This window comes from Rhinopithecus bieti, unplaced genomic scaffold (assembly GCF_001698545.2).
Source record: "Rhinopithecus bieti isolate Rb0 unplaced genomic scaffold, ASM169854v2 scaffold_31787, whole genome shotgun sequence".
NCBI lineage: Eukaryota > Metazoa > Chordata > Mammalia > Primates > Cercopithecidae > Rhinopithecus > Rhinopithecus bieti.
In genome coordinates, this window is record NW_016814655.1 from 2,102,735 (window position 1) to 2,128,564 (window position 25,830).

The window sequence follows — 25,830 nt, forward strand, 5'->3', positions numbered from 1 at the left end:
AACCTTTTTTCTTTATAAATTACCCAGTCTCGGGCTTTTCTTTATAGCGGTTTCAGAATGAACTAATACAGGTTCTTATGGTGTGATTGCCCAGATATTTCTGTCTGGGGTCTCACTGTTCCAAAGAATGCTTGACACAGAGTAACAATTAAATAAACAGTTGCTAGATCGAAGATTGAACAGAAGTGGAGAGGTTGGTTGTTTTCCATTTGCTCAGCTCTGATTCCTATTTGGAATAAGGCTTACAGATTGGAGTGAACTCTCAGGGATGTGACAAAGAAAAGTGAAAGAGCCAGTCTGCAGGGAAGTAAGAAGCAGCAGTCAGAAGCCTAAAGAGTCCACCAACCAGGGAGGCATCCTCTTAACACTCTTAGGTGGTGAGCTAGATCCCTCAGCATCCTTTCAAAGCATGATCTTGAGTAGCATTAAGTCTCAATGCCCAAGTCCATAAGTCTGGGGGCCTTCACCTAACCTTAAAGCAAGTCTCAGGAGGCCAGACTAAGGGGTGAAATGCAGAGAATCACCCAATGCAGTGAAGGGGTGGGGTGGTGAGTTTATTAATGCCTTGACTGGTGTGACCCTTTGTCTCAGGAAAGAACAATGTCAGGGAGTGTCAGTCCATCAAGACCCTTAGAGGGACCTTGGAGCAATGTATCTAGATTCATTTAACCCAACCAAAGGGACATATGAGTGATTGGTCCTTGTGAGATTTGAGGCCTGAGAATCAACAGAACGGACTGATTATTATTATTGCAATTACCAAGTTATTTCCTAAAAAGCTAGTATGTTTTTAATGACTATAACCATACATAATACAACCCTATTCTGGATGCCTTGCAACCAAAGACATATGCTATGATCTGAATGTTTTTGCACCCCCCACCCCCATTCATCTGTCAAAACTTAACATCCAACGTGATGGTATCAGGGTGGGGCCTTGGGAGGTGATTAGGTCATAAGGGTGGAGCCCTCATGAATGGGATTAGTGCCTTTATAAAAGAGACCCCAGAGAGCCACCTTGCCCTTTCCACCTTGTGAAGACACAGCAACAAGGTTCTGTCTATGAATAAGGAAAGAGGTTTTCACCAGACATCAGATCTGCCAGCATCTTGATCTTGTACTTCCCCACCTCCAGAATTGTGAGATATACACTTCTGTTGTTTATAAGCCACCCAGTTTATGGAACCTTGTTATAGCACCCCAAACAGACTAACACAGCATACGTAACAGTCTCATTCTCATCTCTTTTTTTCTCTTTTTTTTTCTGAGACGGAGTCTCACTCTGTTGCCCAGGCTGGAGTGTACTGGAGCAATCTCAGTTCACTGCAACCACCACCTCCTGGATTCAAGCAATTATCCGGCCTCAGCCTCCTGAGTAGCTGGGACTACCCGCATGCGCCACCATCTCCGGCTACATTTTTTAAATTTATTTTTGTAGAGATGGAGTTTCACCGTGTTGCCCAGAGTGGTCTCAAACTCCTGAGCTCAGGCAATCCGCCTGCCTCGGCTCCCAAAGTGCTAGGATTACATGCATGAGCCACCACTCCCACCCCTCATTCTCATCTCTTTCTATGAAAAGTCTCTTTGTAAAAAGATTTGAAGTGTAGTTACTCTTATAGACCACTCCATACAGGAATGCTCCTATGTCATTCTCTTCTATTTATTCTTCTTCCTGTCAGCTCCTTCTCCGTGTCCTTCCTGGATCTTTCTCCTCTGCCTTGGGGAACCACCAGCAGTGTGTCTGCCTTGTTCCCCAACTCCTCTTTGGAGAGCCTAACAACCTCCACAGCCTCTTCTCTTACATCTCTCCCTCCAGCATGAACCTCTGCTTCATCTTCAGATCCATATTTTCAGTCCTCCTGGTCATCTTCACCCAATTGTTTCTCACGTGCTCCAGACTTATATTAAAAGTCAAATCATTATTGTTTCCCAAGCGTGCTTCTCCTACACAGTCCCTATCTTGATTAATGTAAGGCCGTCTCCTACCAGCTCTTGTCATCAGAGAATTTCTCTCTCTCTCACCCACACTACATTTCCTTAGTCACCAGTTGTATTGTTCAACTTTTTAGGCAGCCTTTACCTCTTCTTCTTGAGCACCTTATATTCCTGGCCTAGATAACTTCAGTGATCTTTTAGCTGGTCATCTTTTGTGAAATGTCTCCCCCACTATGTTCCCTTCCTACCCCAGCTTGTCCTCTGCATTGCCACCGGAATGGGTTCCTGACATATAAACCTATTCTCTCACTGAAATAAAAAAACAATACTTTTCATACTCCCCAGTGCCTTCAGAATAGATGCCAAGCTTCTATTGGTCGCTCAAACCCTACACAATATGACATAAGCATCCTAGCTCAATTTTAGCTGCACCTGCCCTTATAACCTACAAACTAGCTACGCTAAACTCTTTTCCATTTCCCAGATATGTTGTACTCTTTTTTTTTTTTTTTTTTAGATAGAGTCTCGCTCTGTCACCAGGCCAGAGTGCAGTGGCACAATATCTCGGCTCACTGCAACCTCCGCCTTTTGGGTTCAGGTGATTCTCCCTCCTCAGCCTCCCGAGTAGCTGGGACTAAAGGCACACGCCACCACACCCAGCTAATTTTGTACTTTTAGTAGAGACAGGGTTTCACCGTGTTGGCCAGGATGGTCTTGATCTCTTGACCTCAGGTGATCCACCTGCCTCAGCCTCCCAAAGTGTGCTGTACTCTTTAAATAGTCCATGACTTTGCACATGTTGTTCATTCAAATACCATCCTGCCCCTGTTAGCTGACATTTATCCTTGCAAATACAGTTCAAGTATTCTCTCCAAAGACTTCCAAGGGTTCAACAAGTATTTATTGAGTTGCAAATCTGTGCCAAGTCTTCATGTCCCTGGATAGCGTGAATCACACTGTTCTCTCTGCCCCATAGAGATGCTGGCCATGCCTCTAGCTTACAGCTGCTTACACATTAGACTTATTTCTACATTTCAATTGACCATGTTTTATTCATCAATATATTCTAGTGCCTACCTCTGAGAAAATGTTTAACAAAACCCTTTTACTTTCTCTAAGGCAAATTTGACCTTGGATTAACTCTGTAATTCTATTACCCTGCTGGAATGCTCTCTTTCTTGGCCTGTAGCCTTCTGAGTGCAATCTGTGGCCAATGGTAGACTTGTGAGTATAAATGTTTGGTTAAGAAGACCCTCTTGGTGAACAAAGAGCCAGACAAATGCATAATATTAGCAAAAACTCAGTGAGTGGTCCATCCATTAGGGCATTAATGGGATCAAGCCCCTGTCTCAGAAAAATTCATAATAAACAGTGGGCCAGTTTCCTTCTTCAAACATTGAACTAGACTCTCTTTTATACTTCTCTCCTCATTTTTAATCCTACAATTCTTTCTTCTTCTTCTTCTTCTTTTTTTTTTTTTGTTAAAGTCTTGCTTTGTCACTCAGGCTGGAGGGCAATGCTGCAATCTCAGCACACTGCATCCTCTACCTCCCTGGTTCAAGCGATTCTCGTGCCTCAGCCGCCTGAGTAGCTGGGATTACAGGTGTGCACCACCACATCCTGCTAATTTTTGTATTTTTAGTAGAGATAGAGTTTGGCTATGTTGGCCAGGCTGGTCTCGAACTCCTGGTCTCAAGTGATCTGCCTGCTTTGGCCTCTCGAAGTGTTGGGATGACAGGTGTGAGCCACTGCGCCCAGCCTCTTCTCTTTCTTTTTACAGAGAAATAATCTTTATCTAATCGTGGAATGCAGTTTTAATTCAAGCCAATGTATTGTGGACCACACCATCTAGTTCTTTTCTTTATTTGCAGGAACTTAAACAAAGATAAAGCCAACTTACTTTAACCAGAGCTCGCTTGATGACGTTGCCAATATCTTGTCTCCACTCAGGAATGTCAGGATTGTGGTAATCCAGATTAGGAGAGAATGATAAAAGCTGGGACTGGAAATATTCTGCAGGGAGAGAGAGTGTTCAGGTGAGGCTAGGAGAGTGAGAAGAGAGAGGGTGTGACAGGTGTGGGGCTCCACCAACACTGTGCTTTCGGTAAAGCATCTACTGTTTCACCAGGCTTCTGCTAGAATTCCTCGTTCTCAGCTTGTTTCCTGACTTCTGAAATAAAGTAGAATTTGGTGATTAGAAGTGGATTTGTGCTCCTACCAGTTTTGTTAGTGCCTAAGATCTTAAGCCTTTCTTCCTGTATATTCTCTGAAATGAAAGACAAATATGAAACTCCAGAAGGAGACTTCTGCTCCTGTAGGTGGTACCACGCAGAGCCAACACAAAGCATTACCAATTTGGGCTTGGTTGGAATGGAGTCTTTTCACTTATCCTTCCTTAATCCCTTTGCCCATTGTGCTAGAAACTGCCTCTGAGGATTAGAAAATAGGTTGAAACTTTGTATCTTGACCCGGTTGGTGAGTATACAGGTGTATTCACTTTGTGTTAATTCATAAAACTAAATACTTGTGCCCTGCACACTTCTGTATAAAATTTACAATTCAATTAAAATGTTTACTTTCAAAGAAACACACAAACCTTCCATGTGCCCCTCGAAGAGCCTGAGAAGCAAGTTTGCAGAAAGGTAGGAAAAGGAATTTACCTGGTGTGAGGCTGCAGGAACATAATCTGAGTCAGAGGATCACAAGCCTTCACTTAACTTCCTAGAAAACCACAGTGATAGTGGTTGTGTCTAAGGACCTGGGAGAGGTTGTGTGAAATGGCAGTAGAGGCACTTTCATTTATAATATTCTTAAGAATGGTTCTCCAGAGTTGAGAACAGGATAGTAGTCCTATTCACCACTCTTCTGCCCTAGTCCTAACTTATATTCTTAGCCTTATTATCCAGTTTTGCAGCAAACGATATTCAAATCTCCAACAATCAAGAAAGCCATCGGTTGTGAATAAGTCATCTCATTAACTGAGCAATGAATCCTACAAGGCAGGGATCATGACTCCTGACCTTTGGAAATTGCTGGTCCTCATCTCACAAAGAGTGTGTCCTGCATATATGTTGTAGATACCTCGGCAGGACAAAAGATCTAGCCCCTTCTATGAGTCTTTCCAGCTTGCATTTCCTTCCATTTGTGATAGGTGTCTTTATCTAATGGGAACCCCAAACACGTTGTGAGGCAGACATAACACAGGGGACAACAAATAGCTGATTGTGGTATACGTCTCTTATAACCTCAATCTCTAGGTCGGAGGTATGTTTGGAAGCTTCCTGTTGACCTATGTCATTTTCCCAGAGCCTGAGGAATTTCCACCACACTCAATGATTGTAGGGAGAGCGGACAGAGGCAATTAACTGAGTGGGAAGGAGCATCACAGAACAATTTTCAGGGCTTACCATGAACTGCAATCTCTTTTGTGTCCTGGATAAGGGCATTCCCAGCAGCCACCTGGACTGTGATGGTGTTGGTTCCCTCTGCAAGGAATGTGAAGGAAATGCTGCTGTCCAAAGTGATGAGAGGCTACAAGAAGAAGTAACAATACTCATTCAGTCTTGTGTGGGATACGAACTTTCCTTCCTTTCCTGAAATTCTCAGACTGTCATCCTAGCTTGCAAAAGAAAACAAACAAACAAACTTTATACAGTTTCTTAAAACCGTGATTACTCTTCCAGTATCTAGGAAGAGTATTAGTATACTTCAAACACGTTATAAACTGTTAAATTCTAGAAATAAGGATAAGACTGGGCATCCTGGATTTTGCATGTCACTCTGCTCCTTCTCCTGGGGCAAAGTAGAAACAGCTTTGGTAACCTGTTCCTGTTGGCTTTGGGAATAGGAGATCATTTCCCTTCTCCTCCAGTATCTGGTGTCACTTATATTTTCATCCTATATTCCACTGGATTATGAGACCTTTCTGAGAAGTGATAACATAGTTATTTACTTTTGTATTGCCCACCCTAGGCACATTGTTTTTCTTTCCTTTCTTTCTTTTTTTTTTTTGATAGAGTCTCACTCTGTCGCCTCGCTCTGTCACCCAGGCTGGAGTGCAGTGATATGATGTCAGCTCACTGCAACCTCTGCCTCCTGGGTTCTAGCAATTCTCCTGCCTCAGCCTCCCTAGTAGCTGGGACAACAGGTGCATGCCACCACACCCAGCTAATTTTTTGTATTTTAGTAGAGACGGGGCTTCACCGTGTTGCCCAGGTTGATCTTGAACTCCTGAGCTCAGGCAATCCACCCACCTCGGCCTCCCAAAGTGCCAGGATTACAGGCATGAGCCATTGCGCCCGGCCACACATTGCCCTTCATAGAGCAGAAAATATACGTAAATTAGATGCACCATCAGATTACTGACTTTTTATATTATTATATCTGTGTTTTCCATTGCAAGGCATTTTTACCATTTTAATAGGTTGGAAAATACACATACATATTTGTGATCATTTATTAATCTTTTTCTCTTTCTGTTTTTTCCCTGAATAATCATAACAGATAGGAATTTCTTAAGGATGAAGAGAGAAATGGAATGCAGATATACCTCAGAATTCACAGAGGATTGGTTCCAGGACCCCTGTGTATACAAAAATCCATACATACTCCAGTCCCATTGTAGGCCCTCCATATCTGCAGGTCTTGCATTCTGCAAATGCTGTATTTTCAATCTAAGTTTGGTTGCAGATGTGGATCCTGATGATATGGAGGGTTAACTGTATTTCTTGGGAAAAAAAAAAACCTCACATATAAGTGGACCTGTACATTTCAAATCCTTGTTGTTCAAGGGTCAGCTCTAATTATATATTTTATTTTCCTGGAAAGAAGAATCTTGATTAAAAAGCAGATGCTTATTGGAGAGAAGAGAGTACAAATCTTCAGACTGATGAGTCATTATTCAGTGGGCATCTTACAGTCAGTGCCCTCTCAAATTCTCTGTTGTTTGGAAAGTAAGATGTAACAGTTGAAGGCTGATCTAAGGCAGCTGATAAAGAGATGTCACCGGGGCAGATGAGCAGACTCCCTCTCCTCTCTTTGTGTCAGGATGGCAGCAGGATGGAGAGTAGTAATGTAGCCCGTTGCAGAATGCACAGAGCTGACCTTTAAGTGGGGCAGGACAGTCCTTCACAGCATACCCATGTATGGCCTGGATGCATGTGTACAAAACCCTGCAGAGGCTCCCAGCTGCAGCTTTCAGATGGTGTCCCTACTGTAATACTGAAATTCCTTTCTAGCTCAGAATTTTCAACTGCGTCTTTGAAACAATAATTTAATTTCTTCTGCTTTAAAATTCTATAGCTCTCTTTTATGATCAGGTTGACGGCTGGAGCTGGGCAGGATGACAGATACTGTCCTAAGCGTCTGACATATTTTATTTTCTATTTGGTAAATGAAAGAAGAAAGGGAGTATGGAAAGAGATACATTCCTTCCCTTAACTAAGGACAAACCTCAGAGTTCAGGCATTTTTTCCCATACTTATGACTGGGTGATGACACTTACATGGGTGTGACCTTCTGAATTAATCGATGAATGAAGTGTCAATAAGTTCTGACATGCATATAAAATCCAAAGGGTCAACAGTGGCTGTTTATGGTCCCATTTGGAGAAGGGAGCTAAAGTCAAGCTGGGCTGAGCATAGCAAATGTCAATCAGGGCCAGGGAATAGCAACATGTGTGGCACAGAGTCACCATTTCTAGTATAATTAGAACAGTGACTTGAAACTCACTCTGTTACTGTTTGAATCAATATCCTGAGGCAAAGTTTGTCCCCATTCTGGCCCTTACTTCTTTATCTGTTAAATGAGTGGTTTGGGTTAGGTGATCTAGGTGATCTGTGAGGACTCATTCAGCAATCAGAATCTGTTGCACTGACAAATGGATTTAGGCAAAATTTCTAGTTTCTACCGGTCAGCCCATCAGGTCTTACCTGACAGAAAACCTTCAATCACTTCATTACCTTTGCTACATTCTTTAAAAAGAAAATGAGATATCTCTAAACACCCAACAGAATGGCTATATATATATATTATATAATATATATATAATATATATGATAATATCAAGTAATATTGAAGATGCAGGACAATTAGGACTCATAGAATTTTGGTGGAAATGTAAAATGGTAGAACCATTTAGGAAAATGGTAGAACCATTTAGGAAAATGTTTAGTTTTGTAAGAAATTGCAAGAACTTTTTCCAAAGTGGTGTGATAGTGACAGGAGGCAGCCAAATGCCTAGGCAGATAGGGGCAGGGACCCAGTGAAACCCCACCTCCAAGCCAAAGAGAGTTTAAAGCCTGAAAGCCAAGTTACAAGTTAAATCTTTGGACTGGATTGAAAACTTGTCTTCCTGTTTGGTACGCTTTCTCTGATTGATCCCTATCCTTCACCTATTTTACATATACCTACCCTTTCCTAGTTGGTTTTCTACACTGTCATGCCCACCTTTGAGTGGTATCTTCACTTGATCCTTTTTTGCATATTCACAAATGAATCAGCACACAATCCCCATGCTGTGTCTGTAAAGACCCTAGACTAAGTTGGTAGAGAAGAAGACGGCCTGACTTCTGGGAGGAGACAGCCTGACTTGAAGTCAGGGAGGAGATGATCTGCCCTTCTTGTCCCCTCTCCAGCTCCCCTCTCTGCTGAGAGCTGTTTTCATTGCTCAATAAAATTCTCTGCCTTCACCATCCTTCAATGGTCCATGTGACCTCATTCTTCTTGGATGTCAGACAAGAGTTCAAGACCCACCAAGTGTGGGTCCCCAGAAAGACTGTCACACTGGTACTTTATTCGCAGCGCAGAGGACAGCTGCCCCACATGACAAGGCAAGGGGCCAACTGAGCTGCTAACACGCCACTGTCCACAGATGGTGGAGCTCAAGGAGCACCGTAACACCCCCTCTGAGGCTTCAGGGTTGCAAGCACCCTCACCTGGGGCTGCTGTGTTCCCCCTGAGGTGACACACCTGGTCTGGCCATGGGCCCTCCATGGAGCTTCTCCTGTGTCAGCACCCGGAGAGTCTGGCCAGATCCCGCACTCACTCGCCCACATGCTCCCTCCCACAAGGGGTTGAGCACCGTGGGCCAGTAGAGGGAGTGCCCCTGCTGCGAGTTCAGTGAAGGGGCCAAGAAAATTCCTCCATCAATTGTACCGTATGTATATTTTATGATTTGGCAACTACAACCCTAAGAATTTAGTCAAGAGAAAAGAAGATGCAAGTATACAAACAAAAAAATTAATGTTCATAGTGGCTTATTCATAGCAGCCCAAAATAGGAAATAGCCCAGGAATTCATTAGCAGGAAATTTAGTAGGAAATAAATAAATACTGATATATATGTATAATCAGTGTTTGTGTATGTATGTGTGTGTGTGTATAATCAATATGGATAAATCCCCAAACCAGCAAATCTAATTTATGATGAAAAAACAGAATAGTGGTTGGTTCTGGAGACCGGGCTGGAGATTGACTGAGAAAGGGGACTGGGCTGGAGATTGACTAAGAAGGGGCATGAGAGGACTTTCAGGAAGTTTAGATTACACAGGTGAATGTCTTTTCCAAAACTCAGTAAGTACACACTGTTGAATTTTGCATTCCATTGTTGATAGGATTTATACCCCCACAGGGGTAAAAGTGTAAAGAAATATTCAACTATAGTTAACGATTCACAAGCTGAATCATTTAGGACAAAGAATATAGGTGTCTTAAATTTACTTTGAAATGAATAAAACATCAAGATAGACTAATAGATATATACAGAAGGATGGACAGATAGACATGGGATAGAGCAAGCATAGCAAATGTTAATGGTGGACCACAGGTGGTGTGTATGTGGATGTTCACTGCACAGCTCTTTCAGCTTCCCGTCTTGTTTTACTGCCTTCAACTATTTCTCATCTTTTCCCACCTATGACCACCAGGCATTTTTCTCCCTTAATAGTTTTCTCTTTAGAGAATCTTCACTACTTTCAGCTCATCTTCTTCAGCTCTCAGTAGTATACATGGCCCTCTCTCCTTTTTCTGCCTTCTCTTCTTAAGATTCACTGGGTTGGTGCTGTCCTGGGCAATGAATCTCTTCTGAGAGGAATGGAATTCCTCCTGTCCTAGCAGATTTGATCTTGTCTCCATCTGGCTGTTTCCCTAGGAGATCCAGGGCCCAGCAAGGGTGCAGGGATGCAGGGCAAAGGGAATGCCATCTGAAGTAAGAGAGTATGTGCCCTCCTGCCAGCCAGTCAGGGCACTGAGCCACAGCAAACAAACTGTGCTGAATGGGAACACTTGGTCCCCAGGTGGCAAGCCACAGACTCTTGTGTCGGGGAAATGGCAGGAGCTAATTTTGTTTTCCAAACTGCTTTTGTTTCTCATCAGCTGTTATGGCAGCATGGTTGATTTTACCTTCCTTGCAAAGCTGGAACACTCAACAGGATTCTTGAGTTCTTCATCAGCCACTGATATCTGGTGCCCAATGCTAAATTAAATCAAGTATTTTAAGGTTCATTTACTCAAATATATTAGACAAGCAGACACATTTATTAAGCCAGACCTCTGTTAATCCCAGCAAATTGGCCTTTCAGAGCCCCACAAATCCAACAGGCAGCTGATTGACTCCTCTGTCTCTGTGCTTCATCCAATCTACAGAGCCAGCCCACAGCGAGGCCCCTTAGAAAAATACCTCATGCCCTGCCTAGGCTGTGAGCTACATCCCTCCCCACAGAGAATCCCTCATGTGCGACAGGTCACATATTATCCACTGAGCCTGGCAAGAAATCGACAAAGCACTGTGTGACTATTTAGTTATGAGATTTCCACTTGACTAATGGAACTAAGCAAGCTGCAGGGAAATCTTTGGATGCAGCCTACATCAGTTTCCCAGACACAGTAAGTCAAGTTAATAGTGTACATTCTAAAATCTCCACAATTTAAAATGCATACCTTGATAACAGCTGCCAGTCCCAAATTGGACAGATTATGCAGTCACTATGCTTGCCTTATTTAAAACCTTCAGCAGATTATATAGTAATGTGTGCAAAGTGCTCATCATACGAAGCACAAAGCCTGGATATATAATTATGGATCTACCACGTTTAGAACTATATAAAAAACTTAAAGAAATAAGCAAAGAAGCAAAGAAATAAAGCAAAATACTATCTATAGCTACTAGTTTTAAACTAAAACTAAACTAGTGATATAAGATAGAACCAAATTCATGGTTCTATTCACTAGGTTGGTTTAAAACTAAACTAGAGGCTGGGCACGGTGGCTCAAGCCTGTAATCCCAGCACTTTGGGAGGCCGAGACAGGTGGATCGCGAGGTCAGGAGATCAAGACCATCCTGGCTAACACGGTGAAACCCCGTCTCTACTAAAAAATACAAAAAACTAGCTGGGCGAGGTGGCGGGCGCCTGTAGTCCCAGCTACTCGGGAGGCTGAGGCAGGAGAATGGCGTGAACCCGGGAGGCGGAGCTTGCAGTGAGCTGAGATCCGGCCACTGCACTCCAGCCTGGGCGATAGAGCGAGACTCCGTCTCAAATAAATAAATAAATAAATAAATAAATAAAATTAAACTAGTAGCTATGGATGCTAAAGCAAAGAAATGAAGCCAAATAGTATAGTAAACTAGTAGTTTAAAGCTAAACTGATAGTTATAGATACTATTTGGCTTTATTCTTTTGTCTTTGTGTGTTTTAAAGGAGAAAACGACTGGTGGTAATAGGTGGGAAAAGACGATAAATAGTTGAAGGTAGTAAACCAAAACTCCCATACTTTTATGCCTATGGGATTAATGTGAAAATTCACAAGTTAGAAAAGCACTTTTACTCAAATACAGATACACTAACATACACACGTAAATACATCCAAAACCTCTTTGACAGTATCTGTCTAAAGTATCACTGTCCATGAATCTGGTTCTATCTTATATCACACTACCCTAAATCAGAATTTTTGTGACAAAAGCAAAAGCATCAATTTTTATCATTCAAAGTCATCTATCTTCCTCACCTTTTAGCATTTTCTCCAACTTCTGCCCAAATGAATCCTTTAACTTTGGCTGAATTAGTCTAACATCCCCAAAGCCTAACCTCTACACAAAAATCCCTCTCTTTCCTCTCTGCCTCAATTCTACTGCTCCTTCTATGCCAGCTTAGGCTCAACTTTGTGTATGACTCTCCATGACCAACAATGTCTATATATCCATCACTCCCTAGGCTGCTTGACTTAGCCAGTAATTTTACATTCCTATTGCATACCTGCTTTTATCTATTCTTGAATTTTGCCCTCATATTCTCAAATAGATTACATGTTTTTTGAAAGCAACAAATGGAATTTACACTGCTTTGTATTCCACACAACATGTAGCACAAACTACAGGCTCTTAAAAAGATCCACAAAAGTACTGATGGAATTCCACATTGCCCACTGATAGACTGGTAGGCACATGTGTCTACAGTTGGATTTCAGAAATTCTTGCTCTTTTCTATTTGCTTATACAACATATTTGTTTATCACTTATTGCATATGTGCTCATTGTGCTTTCTTATTGGGGATATAATCTCCTTGAAGGTAAGGAGAATGTCATATGTGTTTTTCTATCCCTAATATCAGCAAGCAAAAGTCTGATTATAAAGGCAGGATGCCATATCACTCTTATCAGTAGGATGACTTCATTTAACTACTTACATAGCAACCTGGTCACACAAACACAAACACATAAAAACAGCCATAAACATCACCTTCCAAGGTTATTTCCTTAATTGTATTCTCTGTAAAATGGGATAATTTCTATTTCATCAGTGATGTTCTGATAACAATAAAATAATGTGTATGAAGAGACCAGCACATAATGAGTACCAGAAATATATACTCAAAATTAGTATTAGTTCCTTTTACAGGTCAGTTGGCTAGTCAAAGGGAACCAAATAGCTCTAAAATCGCAGCACTCCCCATATACATAGGGACGTTCATTCATTTGCTAGCTAAAGATAATGCTCATTGGATCAACTACTGGGGACCACGGCCATCTTGATGTGTTTCTGGCATGGTGTTAGCAAATAGCACTGCACTGAAAAGGCACCTCTTTCAAATGGACCAAGTAAACATTTTTAGAAATTGGAGTGTAACCTGTGGAACGAAGTCAGACTTTTAACCTAAATACAAATGTTATTTATGCAAATGATGAGCACAACAGTAACTAATACTTCCAAATGCTCGGATGTGTTCTAAACACTTTCTATGCCTTTCTTTACTTAATCCTTGCAGCAATACTTGATCATAGATACTACTGTTATTACTCAGACATTACAAACAATAAAGCTGAGACTCAAAGAAATTAAATGATTTGACTTGACTAAAGGCATACAGCAAAGAAGATTCGGTCTGGACTCCAACCTAGGTTTGTCTTGTTCTGCAACCACTCTATTCTACCGCCTCTCATGTATTGTCATTCTCTTGGTTGTTTGGGAACAAAACCACCTAGTAAGACCTCTGGGACCTGGGTATTTGTGCAGCATTTCATGCTCAAAGTTTTGGGTTAAAAATTCCTAACCAAGGGAATACTTCTCATCACCATTAATTTAAAAACATAAAACTATAATGCCAATATGTAATTTAAAAATGCCCTCTCATAATATGGCATAATATATATGAGGTAGGTATTAGATAGATAGATAGATAGATAGATAGATAGATAGATAGATAGATTATAGAATTGGAGAGACAGAGAGATACACAGTAGATTTCAAATAATAACTAAGTCATGTTCATATGTTACATATTATAGTATCCTTGCTTTAGAGAAATTGATACAAACTCAAATTAAGTGACTCATTCAATTTAACACAGATATTATTGCAGAAGTATAAACTAGAATCCCCAATTGCTTTGTTCATTTATTTGTTTTTAATCAAATACCTATTAGACACTGCATGGCATTTCAGGTCTTAGAAACAGCACTCAAAGAAAAAAATAGGGCTGTAGAGAAAGGTTGTGTCTTCCGTTCCTCGTAGGCCACTGACTAAATCACTGTGTTGGTAACAGTCAAGAACTGCCCTTCTTGCACATAGAAGTTTCTTAGAAAAGGTCATCAGGTAAATGAGCTACAACAAGAAAGAATTCTCTGACTTGACAGCCAAACCCTCACATCTGCACAGAAGAAATGAACTTAAAATCCTCCTCTTTCTAACTTCTTCCTGAACAATTTTCTCTTTTTCCTTCACTATGTGTATCTGCTGCTCTTTGAGGCACAATTTTAAATTATGTAACCTCCAGAAGATAAACACCTCTAGTGGTGCAGCTAAGGCATCTGGGGCTGGGGAGAGTGCATGATAAATGGGAATTAGTAGACCCAGGTTTGAGGTCTGGCTCTGCAACTAACCAAGTGTTTGAATTTGGGACGTTCATCTCAGACAGGGAGCTTAACTTCTCTAATGTACCAAACAGGGCTTTTATTAAATGACTTACCCTTCTATTTTCCTGGTGAAGAATAATCCCAGAAATGCAAATGCATTAGTCATCTATACTGAAAAATTAATTTGAAAATATGAGGCACAAATAATGCAAAAAGAAAAGGGTTCCTTGGTCCATAAATCTTGCTCTATATTTTACCGAACCATGCTAAATATAAGTTCTAATAACATCATAAAAAGCATCCATTTATTGAGTACATAGTGTGTGCCAAGCAAATAGTATAGTTTTACTATATATTTATGCCATACAATAGCACAGTTTTCACAACAATAAAGTTGAGATAGGCACTATTCTTTCCACTTTATGGTGAGCCAATTACAGTTTAGGACAGATAATTTTATCAAGCTCTCACACAACTAAGAAGTAGCAGTTCTGGAAATTTAACCCATGAAACCCTAAATCCAAAGTCCGTGTTCTCTCCACTGTATCATGCTGCCTCCCTAAAAAAGATCGGGGATAAGTTATCTCCCATTTATGCAGGAGTAAGGGTGGGGTGAAGTTCTCTTCGGTTGTTATCGACCAGAAACTGAATATTTATTTCCCTTCTCTTTAGATATCCAACACTTCCAACTCTCATGTTGTACCTTACTTAAATTATGTTTTTTAAGTGAAAGCTTTCTCTAGGATAAGCAATGCCAATCACATTATGAGTTTTCCAAAAAAACAACAACAGGGTTTTCAAAACACATACACACACACACACACACACACACACACACACACACACGTCTGAGAGTTCAGAACTCCAGGAGTATTCATAGGAAGCCCCCTTGACTTCGTGAATTTTATCATCAGTAGGTGACTACGTACACCCAGCAAATGTTAAAGAACATTGCCCACAGGGTTATAGCAGGGGAGGGGGAAAATAATTATTTTGAAATACACATCAGAGCACTATGTTCTTTTTAACAAGGTCTGCTCTCAGAAGAAACTTATAAATCAGAGCCTAAACTGCAGGGGTTTTATAGTCCAACTAAGCTACGGGCAGTAAAATGCACAACGCCAGCCTACTTTATCCTTCCATGTGGGAGAATATAGATACCTACCTACAGCCCACTCTAAATAATCTAACCATCCTGAGGGATCAGGAGAAGGACAACAAACAGAAATACCTGTAAATGCCTGAGACCTAATGATAGGTTGATAGAAAGCTTCCCCTCCTTCCACATCTTAACATCACATGACTAAAGACTTATTTACAGCCATTCCTTTCACCCAGTATATCATGTCCAGTTATGAAGAAAAAAATTACGAGGCATACTAAAGGGAAAAAACATAGAAGACACAGAGAAGATATCAGAGTCAGATATAACAGGGATGTTGCAATGACCAGAGCAGTAATTTCAAACAAATTTAATTAATGTGCTAAAAGATTTAATGGATAAGGTAGACAGCAGCCCAAAACAGATGAGCAAGGTAAACAGAAAGTTGAAAATTCTAAGAAAGAAAAGAAATGCTAGAGATCAAGAACACTGTGCTTGAAATTTAAAAATGCCTTTGATGTGTTTATTAGTAGACTGAACACAGCTTAGGAAGAATCTCTGAGCTTGAGAACATCTCAATAGAAAATGCCAAAACTGAAAAGCAAAAAGAACAAAAGTTAAAAGAAAAAAGAAAAGAATATCCAAGAATGAGGAACAACTAAAAATGGTATAAATGCATGTAATGTGAATAACAGAAAAAGAAACAGAAAAAAATCTGAAATAATAATAACTGAGAATCACAGCAAAGTAATGTCAGACACCAAACCACAGACACACAAAAATCAGAGAACACTGAGATAGATAAATGCTGAAAAATCTACACCTAGATGTATCATTTTCAAACTACAAAACAAAATCAAAGATTAAGAAAAAAAATCACAAGAAAAGCTAGAGGAAATAAACACCTTACCTATAAAGGAGAAGAGATAAGAATTATGTCCAACTCCTCCCCAGAAACCATGTAAGCAAGAAGAAAGTAGACAGACATATTTAAAGGGTTGAGGGAAAAAAACTCCGCCAATCTAGAATTCTGTACCCTGCAAAATTATCCATCAAAAGTGAAGAAGAAAAGAATGTTTTCTCAAACAAAGCAAACATTAAGAAACTTGTCCGTAGATCTGTTTTGCAAAAATCATTAAAGTTTCTTCAGACAGAAGGAAATATGGGTCAGAAACTTGAACGACATGAAGAAAGGAAGAACACTGAAGAAGAATAAATGAAGGCAAAATTGTTTGACCCAGGAATCCCATTACTGGGTATATACCCAAAGGATTATAAATCATTCTACTATAAAGACACATGCATATGTATGTTTATGGCAGCACTATTCACAATAGCAAAGGGTTGGAACCAACCCAAATGCCCATCAATGGTAGACTGGATAAAGAAGATGTGGCACATATACACCATGGAATACTATGCAGCCATATAAAAGGATAAGTTCATGTCCTTTACAGGAACATGGATGAAGCTGGAAACCATCATTTTCAGCAAACTAACACAAGAACAGAAAACCAAACACTGCGTATCCTCACTCATAAGTGGGAGTTGAACAATGAGAACACAAGGACACAGGGAGGGGAATATCACACACCGAGGCCTGTCAAGGGGGGATGGGGGGCTAAGGGAGCAATAGCATTAAGAGAAAATGCCTAATGTAGATGACAGGTTGATGGGTGCAGCAAACCACCATGGCCCGTGTATACCTATGTAACAAACCTGCATGTTCTTCACATGTACCCCAGAACTTAAAGTATAATAAAAAAAGAAAGAAAACTATTATTCTCAATTGACTTAACAGAAAATATTTGTTCAACATAATAATACCAACATATATCTTATGTATGTTTATATACAAGTTAAATGAGTGACAACAGTGAGAGAAGAGGCAAGAGACAAGAATTTATAATTATTTTTACTAAAAGTCACTCTCACTACTATTGAAGCCATATAGTGTTATTTAAAATGGGTTTAGATTTGTTGTAAATGTATATAGCAAATTCTAGGGCACTCACTTTAAAAAGTTTTTTTAAAAGTATGAGTGATAAACAATAAAAATAAAATCAATAAGGACATAGTTGATTTTAATAATGCCATCAATCAACTGGACATAACTAACATCTACAGATTGCTTTATCAGACAACAGCAGAATACACATTCTTCTAGAGCCCAAATAGAACATCCACTGAACTAGACCACATCCTGGGCCATAAAACACACTTTAACCGATATGAAAGAATAGACATCATACAATGTCTGCTCTCAGATCACAATTAAATTGAGCAATAAATAATTAACAGAAAGATAAGTAGAAAGTCCCAAAATATATGGAGATTAAACAAGAAACATCTAAATAACACATTAGTCAAAAAATAAATGTCAAGAGATACTAAAAAGTATTTTCAACTAAATGAAAATTTTAAAAAAAACTAACATTTGTGGAATGCAGCAAAAGCAGTACTTAGAAGGAAATTTATAGCACTGAGTGTATATATTAAAAAGAAGAAATATCTAGAATCAGTCATCTAACCTCCCATCTCAGGAAACAAGAAAAAAAAAAAAAAAACAACTCCAAGTTAAGCAGAAAAAAGAAATAATAAAAACTAGAACAGAAATCAATGAAATTGAAATAGGAAATCAATAGAGAAAAACAAGTAAAACAATCTGATTCTTTGAAAATATCAATAAAGTTGATAAGCCTCTAGCCGGGCTAATTAAGAAAAAAGAGAGGGGACACAAATTACTAATATCCGAAATGAAAGAGGGGACATCACTACAAATCTTATAGATATTAAAATGATGACAAAGGGGTAATATAAACACTTCTATGGCCACAACTTTGATAATCCAGATGAAACAGATCAATTTCTTGAAAGACACAATCTGATAAAACTCACACAGGATGAAAAACTGTATTTGAATACAACTGTACCTATTAAATAAATTGAATCAGTAATTAATAACTTTGCTAAAAAGAAAACACTAGGTCCAGATGGTTTTACTAGCAAATTCTACTAAACATTTAAGGGAGAAATTATGCCAATTTTCCACATTATTTTCAGAAAATAGAAGAGGATAGAATATTTTCTAACTCATTTAATCAACCAAATACCAAAATCAACCATCAACCAAATACCAAATACCAAATATAACCAAATACCAAAATCAGGTAAATATATTACAAGAAAGGAAAACTAAAGATTAATAATTCTCAGGAACAAAGATGCAAAAATCCTCAATAAAACATTAGCAAATTGAATCCAATCATGTATAAAAAATTATACTCCATGACCAATATCAGAATTTATACCAAGGCTGGTTCAACGTTTAAACATCAATTAATGTAATCCATCACATCAGCAAACTAAAGAAAAAAGAACATGATCATATTAACCTATGCAGAAAAAGCATTTAACACAATCCAACACCCATTTGTAACAACTCTCAGTAAACTAAGAATAGAGGGGAACTTCCCCAAGATGATAAAAGATATCTACAAAAAACCCTATAGCAAACATCATAATTAATGGTGTGAAATTATAAGCTTTCCCACTAAGATCAGAAACAAAGCAAGGATGTTCCCTTTCACCACTTCTTTTCAACATTGTACTGAAAGTCCTGTATAATGCAATAAGACAAGAAAATAAACAAAAGTTATACTGATTGTGAAAGAGGAAAGAAAACTATTTGTTCATAGCTGATATGATTGCTTATGTAGGCATCTAAGAGAATCAACAACAACAAGCAAAAATCTCCTGGGACAAATACATAATTATAGCAAGGTTACAGGATACAAGGTTCATATATAAGAGTTGATCACTTTCCTATATACCAACAATGAGCAAGTGTGATTTGAGTTAAGAACACGATACCAAGGAGCTTCAAGATGGCTGACCAAAGGCAGCTTGTACTTGTCTTCTCCACAAAGAAGAACCAAAAATAGTGACTAGACAATCACACTTTGAATAGGTCATCTAAGAAAGAATCCTGGAGTTCAACAGAGAAGTAACAGGAAGCACATAAAGCAGTGAAGGACATGGAAGCAAGGCAGTCTGCTTGGCCAGGATCGGCTGGGGGTTTGGAGAGATTGCCCAATGTGGATAGGGACTCCCCAGTATGAGAAAAGGGTAAGTGAGAGACCTCCAGAAGTCGACATCCTCACCATGGACTCCTACGATCCTAGCCACTGGAGAGCCCCTTGACCATCGTGGGCCCTGAAACTGAAATAAGAAGCTCCCTGTAGACTGCAATGTCAGTGCTCCAGAGAGGGAGTTCACACTGGCTTCCACACATCCCAAGTCCAAAGCAGTTGCAGCAAGGTGTCAGTTTGAGAACCCAGATTCCAACAGACTTCACCCTGCTCTGAGGCCCAACAGCGACTACATCTCCTTATTCCTGGAGCCCTATTGACATCCCCCACAGGCAGTCATCACTGCACCCAGCTGCTGCTGTGAGGACTGAGGCACAGACCATTGGTAATGATCACACTTGCCACCATCAGCAGAGCCACTGTGCATTTTCTTGCACCCAGACAGAGACCCTCTCCCCACCCACAGCTGCCATTACTGAGGGCTGCTGCCATGGGCTGGGAGGTGAGTGAAGTGTAGGCTGTGAGTGAAGTCGAGGCTAAGATATGAATGAAGCACCAGTTGCCAATGAGGTGGCTGAAGTGCAAGTGAAATAAAAGCTTCTGCCACCTAGGCTAAGATACAAGCAAAATATGTATTTCCCACCCACCTGACTATGGCTGCCACTAAAAGCAACCCTGCCCTCCCCAGTAGCAGGGCTGCAGCACAACCACTCCCATTCCCCAACCTAAGCATCCCACCTGGGGTTTGGAGATGACCCCACCACTGTCTACCACAGCCACTACGTGCACACAACATCAGGGGGCCTGAGAGTAGGACTTCTTAGCCTGGCTCTGCTCTCCCCTGAAGCCAGAGGACTGAATCTGAGAGTCTGAGGGTCTGGGGATCACACTGCCTAGTCTACCACAACCAGTAACTCAGCACTCCTCCCAGACACCCGAGGTTGGGCCCACCACCCTGCCACTACTACCAGGTTGGGCCCACCATCCTGCCACTACCACCAGAGCTGGCACCCATCTGTATCCACTAATTGTAGATATGAAGACTAAACCACTAAGCCCATTGCAGCCACCACTAACATTAGTGGAAACTGCTCAAGACCCAGAGGGTTATCCTCCCACTGCTACTACCATCACCTACACCACACCTCCTGCCCAAGGGGCACAGAACCCACTCACCACCTGGTGCACCACTACATCTACCAGCAAGACACTTGGAGGCCCAGAAATCAGTGCAGCTGGGCCTTCTAACACCAAGGCCAACATACACCACCCTGAGGCCCCTAAATAGGCATAAGCAGCTCACTGCTGCTACCTTAGGACCCCAAACCCTGGCCCACCTGGCATCCCAGTCCCTAGCAAAAAATTTCCACAGTCTTCACTAATAACTGCCCCCAGTACAGCAAGGGAATCACAGCTGCCACTGATTCTATTTAAGGCAAAAGAAATTATACAGACACTATACTAATACATGCACCCAGAATCAAAGCCAAAGTGCCCTACTCAACCAACACCATAAAAACATCTTCAGGAAAAAGTCCCTCCCAACAAAAGCAAATTCAAAAAATTGGAAGATGTGACCATTACAACAGCTGCACAGATATCAGCATAAGGACACAGAAAACATGAAAAAGCAAGAAAAAGTGACAACTCTCAAGGAACACAATAATTCTCCAGTAACAGATCCCAATCAAACAAAACAATTATAAAATCCAAGAAAAGGAATTCAAAATATTGACTGAAAGAAGCTCTGTGAGATAAAAAGAGAATTCAAAAATGCAAGGAAAAGAAATCAGAAAACCAATTCATGATATGAATGATAAATTTACCAAAGAGACACTATTTAAAAAATGCAGACAAATTCTAACAGAAGAACCCACCAAATGAAAGACAAAATATATTTGAAAGCTTTAATAGACTAGATCAAGCAGAAGAAAGAACCTCAGATCCTGAAAACAGGTCTTTGGAAATAACCCACTCAGACAAAAATTTTAAGGGAATAATTTTTAAAAATAGGCAAAACTTATGTGTTATATGGAACACCATAAAATGAGCAAATATTCAAATTGCTGGTATGCCAGAAGATAAAAGAAAATGAAAGAATTACAAAATCTTTTAACAAAATAATTGCTGAAACTTTTCCCAAGTCTAGCAAGAGATTTACATATTCAGATTCAGGTGGCTCCGATAGTTCCAAAAGATGAAAAGCAATTTGATTTTCTTTATGTCACATTATAGTCAAACTTTTAAAAGTCAAAGACAAATACAGAATTCAAAAAATAGGCAAAGGAAAATGTCTAGTTACTTATAAATGAACCCCCATTCAAACAAGAGTGGATTTGCCATCAGAAATCTTATAAACCAGGAGAGAATAGGATGATATATTCAAACAGTTGAAAGGAAAATACTGTCAACCAAGAATATTATACCTAACAAAGATATTCTTCATAAATGAAGAATTGAAATATTTCCCAGACAAGCAAAAGTTGAGAGAATTCATCACCACTAGATTTGCCATATTAGAAATTCTTAAGAAAATCCTGTGAAAGAGAAATAAAGAATCAGGAAAGCAAGAGGGAAAGAGAGAGAGCAAGAAAGAAAGAGCAAGAGAAAAAGAAAGAAAGGAGAAAAAAAGGAAAGAGAGAGAGAAAGAGTGAAAGAAAGAAGAAAGAAGAGAGAGAGAGAAAGAGAGAAAGGAAAGGAAAGGAAAGGAAGAAAGAGAGAGAGAGAGAAAGAAAGAAAGAAAGGAAGGAAGGAAGGAAGGAAGGAAGGAAGGAAGGAAGAAAGAAAGGAGGAAAGGAGTGAGGGAGGGCAGGGCAGGCAGGCAGGCAGACACAAGAAAATACAAAAACCACTGGTAGAACAAACAAACAAAAAAGGAAGATAAAAGATTCAAATGAAAACAAAACAAAACCACTATGATAAACAATAAGAGAGAAAGAAAGGGACAAAGGTATACAAAACAACCAGAAATTAATTAATTAATAAAATGATAGAAATAGGCCCTCACACATCAATAACCTTGAACGTAAACAGATTAACTTTCCTCAGTAAAGATAAAGCTAATGAAATGCATTTACAACACACACACACACACACACACACACACACACACACACACACACACACACTGACCACAATATGCTGCCTACAAGGAACTCATCCCACCTGTCATGACATATATAGACTGAAAGTAAAAGGATGGGAAAATACATTCCATGCAAATGAAAACTGAAAGTTAGTAGGAGTAGCTATATTTATATCAAAGAAACAAACTTTAAGTCAAAAACAATAAAAAAACAAAAACATACAAAGAAGATCATTATATAATGATAATGGGATCAATTCAGCAAGAAAATATCATAATTCTAAACATATATGCACCCAATACCCCAGCGCCCAGATACACAAAGCAAATATTAGTAGATCTAAAGGGAGACATAGAATCCAACACAATAATAGTTGGGAACTTCAACACTCCACTCTCAGGATTAGACAGATTATCTAGACAGAAAACAAAGAAACATTTCACTTGAACTGCACATTAGACCAAATGGACCTAACAGATATTTACAGAAAATTTTATCCAAGAGCTAGAGAATATACATTCTTCTCATCAGCCAATGGAACATTCTCCAAGATCTACCACATGTTAGGACACAAAACAAGTCTGAACAAATTTTGTAAAGTTGAAATCATATCAAGTATCTTCTCAGACAACAATGGAATAAATCTAGAAATCAATAACAAGAGGAACTTTAGAAACTGTACAAATACATAGAAATTAAATGATATGCTTCTGAATGTTGGGTCAAGAAAGAAATTACAGAGTAAATTTTAAAAAATTTGAAACAAACAAACAAAAAAACCCCAGAAACACAACATACCATAACCTATGAGATATAGCAAAAGCAGTGCTGAGAGGTAAGCTTATAGCAATAACTACCTACATCAGAAAAGCAGAAGGATTTCAAATAATACAATCTGCAACTCATGGAACTAGAAAAGCAAGAACAAATAAAACTCCAGATTAGTAGAAGATAAGAAATAATAAAGATCAGAGGAGAACTAAACAAAACAGAGACTAAAAAATAATACAAAGGATCAATAAACCAAAAGGTTGGTTTTTTTGAAAAGATAAACAAAATCAATAAACCACTTGCTAGACTAACCAAGAAAGAGTAAAGACTCAAACAAAATCAGAAATGGAAAAGGAGGCACTGCAACTGATACCACAGAAACACAAAAGATCGTTAGAGACAATTATGAACAACTATATATACTAATAAATTGAAAAACCTAGAGAAAATGGATAATGGATAAATTCTTAGACACATGCAACCTACCAAGATTGAATGAGGAAGAAATAGAAAGCCTGTACAGGCCAATAACCAATAATGAGATTTAATTAGTAATAAAAAGTCTCCCGAACAAAGAAAAGTCTATGATCAGATGGCTTCACTGCTGAATTCTATCAAACTTTTAAAGATGAACTAATTTCAACTCTTCACAATTGATGAATATAGAATCGAAAATTCTCAATGAAATACTAACAAACTGAATTCAACAGCATGTCAGAGAAAAATATACATCAAGATCAAGTTGAATTTATCCCAGGGATGCAAGTATAATTTAACATACACAAGTCAATAAATGTGACACATTGCATCAATAGAGTGAATGACAAAAAACATACTATCATGTTTAATAGATTCAGAAAAAGCATTTGATAAAATTTAATATCGCCAATGATAAAAAGTCTCAACAAACCAGCATGGAAGGAATGTACCTTAATGTAGTAAAGGCTATATGACAAATCCATAGTTAATATCACACTGAATCAGGAAAAGTGGAAAGCCTTCCCTTTAAAACCTAGGACACGAAGATAAGGATGCTGATTTTCACCACTCCTATTCAATATAGGACTGGAAGTCCTAACCAGAGTTATCAGGCAAGAGAAAAAAAAAAAAAAAAAAAAAAAGACCATCTAAATTTAAAACGAAAGAGTCAAACTGTCCCTCTTTGCTGATGTATATTTAGAAAAACTTAGAGACTCCATGAAAAAACTCTTAAATCTGATCAACAAATTCAGTAAAGTTGCAGAATACAAAATCAACATATAAAAAACAGTAGTGTTACATATCAATTAAAACAAAAACATAAAATACCCAATATCTTGTACTTCAGCACCATCAAAAATGAAATACTTCTGTATAAATTTAACAAAATGTGTATGAGATCCATGTAGGAAAAACTACAAAACTCTGTTGAAAGAAATCAAATAGAGATAGTCCATGTTCATGGATAGGAATACTTAATATCGTGAAGATGTCAGTTCTTACCAATTTGATCTATAGATGCAATCCAATGCCAGTCAAAATCCTAGCAAGTTAGTTTGTAGATATTGACAAAGTGATTTGAGACTATATATGGCAAAGGAAATGACTCAAAATACTTAACATAAAATTGAAGGTGAACAAAGTTGAAGAATTGACTCTACTCAACTTCAGGATCTATTATAAATTTACAGTAATCAAAACAGGTTGTACTGGTAGAAAAAAACAGGAAAACAGACCAACGGAACCAAATAAGTAGCCCAGAAATAGACCCACATAAGTGTAATCAACTAATTTTTCACAAAGCAGCCAAATTAATACAATGGAGCAAAAATGGTATTTTCAACAAATGGTGCTTGAACAACTGGACATCCACATGCAAAAAAAAAAAAAAAAAAAAAAGAATCCAGGCATAAACCTTATGCCTTTAAAAAATGATCTCAAAATGGATCATAGATCTAAATGTAAAACTCAAAACTATAAAACTCCTAGACGACAACATAGGAGAAAACATTGATGATGCTGGGTTTGGTGAAGTCATTTGAGATACACCACCAAAGACATGATTCGTGGAAAAAAGAACTGATAAGCTGGACTTCCTTAAAATTAAAAACTTTTGTCTACAAAAGACACTATCAAGAAATTGAAAAGATAAGCCGCAGAGTGGAAGAAAATATTTGCAGAAGACATATCTGATAAAAGATTATACAATAATACACAAAGAATTCTTAAAACTCAATAAATAATGGAACAATCCGATTTAAAAATAGGCCACAGACCTTAATAGACAACTCACCACAGATGTTATATAGTTGGCAAATAAGCATATGAAAACTTTTTCTAAATAATATGTCATCTGGGAAATCCAAATTTAAACAAAAATGTGATACCATGACATGGCTATTAGAATGACCAAAATCCAGAACATGACACCATCAAATGCTAGTGAGGATGTGGAGCAACAAGAACTCTCATTCATTGCTGGTGGAAATGCAAAATGGTCCAACCAGTTTGGAAGACA

General features: G+C 38.9%; 1 protein-coding gene across 1 annotated transcript in view; it reads right to left on the reverse strand.

The window, feature by feature from the left end:
* SORCS3 (sortilin related VPS10 domain containing receptor 3) overlaps nucleotides 1-25,830 on the reverse strand; it is a 620,373-nt gene that overhangs the window by 13,917 nt on the left and 580,626 nt on the right. The window contains exons 21-22 of the mRNA XM_017851830.1: nucleotides 5,343-5,466; nucleotides 3,836-3,948 (exon numbers count right to left, since the gene is read on the reverse strand). Coding sequence (XP_017707319.1) covers nucleotides 3,836-3,948; nucleotides 5,343-5,466 — 237 coding nt within the window. The remainder of the gene's footprint in view (nucleotides 1-3,835; nucleotides 3,949-5,342; nucleotides 5,467-25,830) is intronic.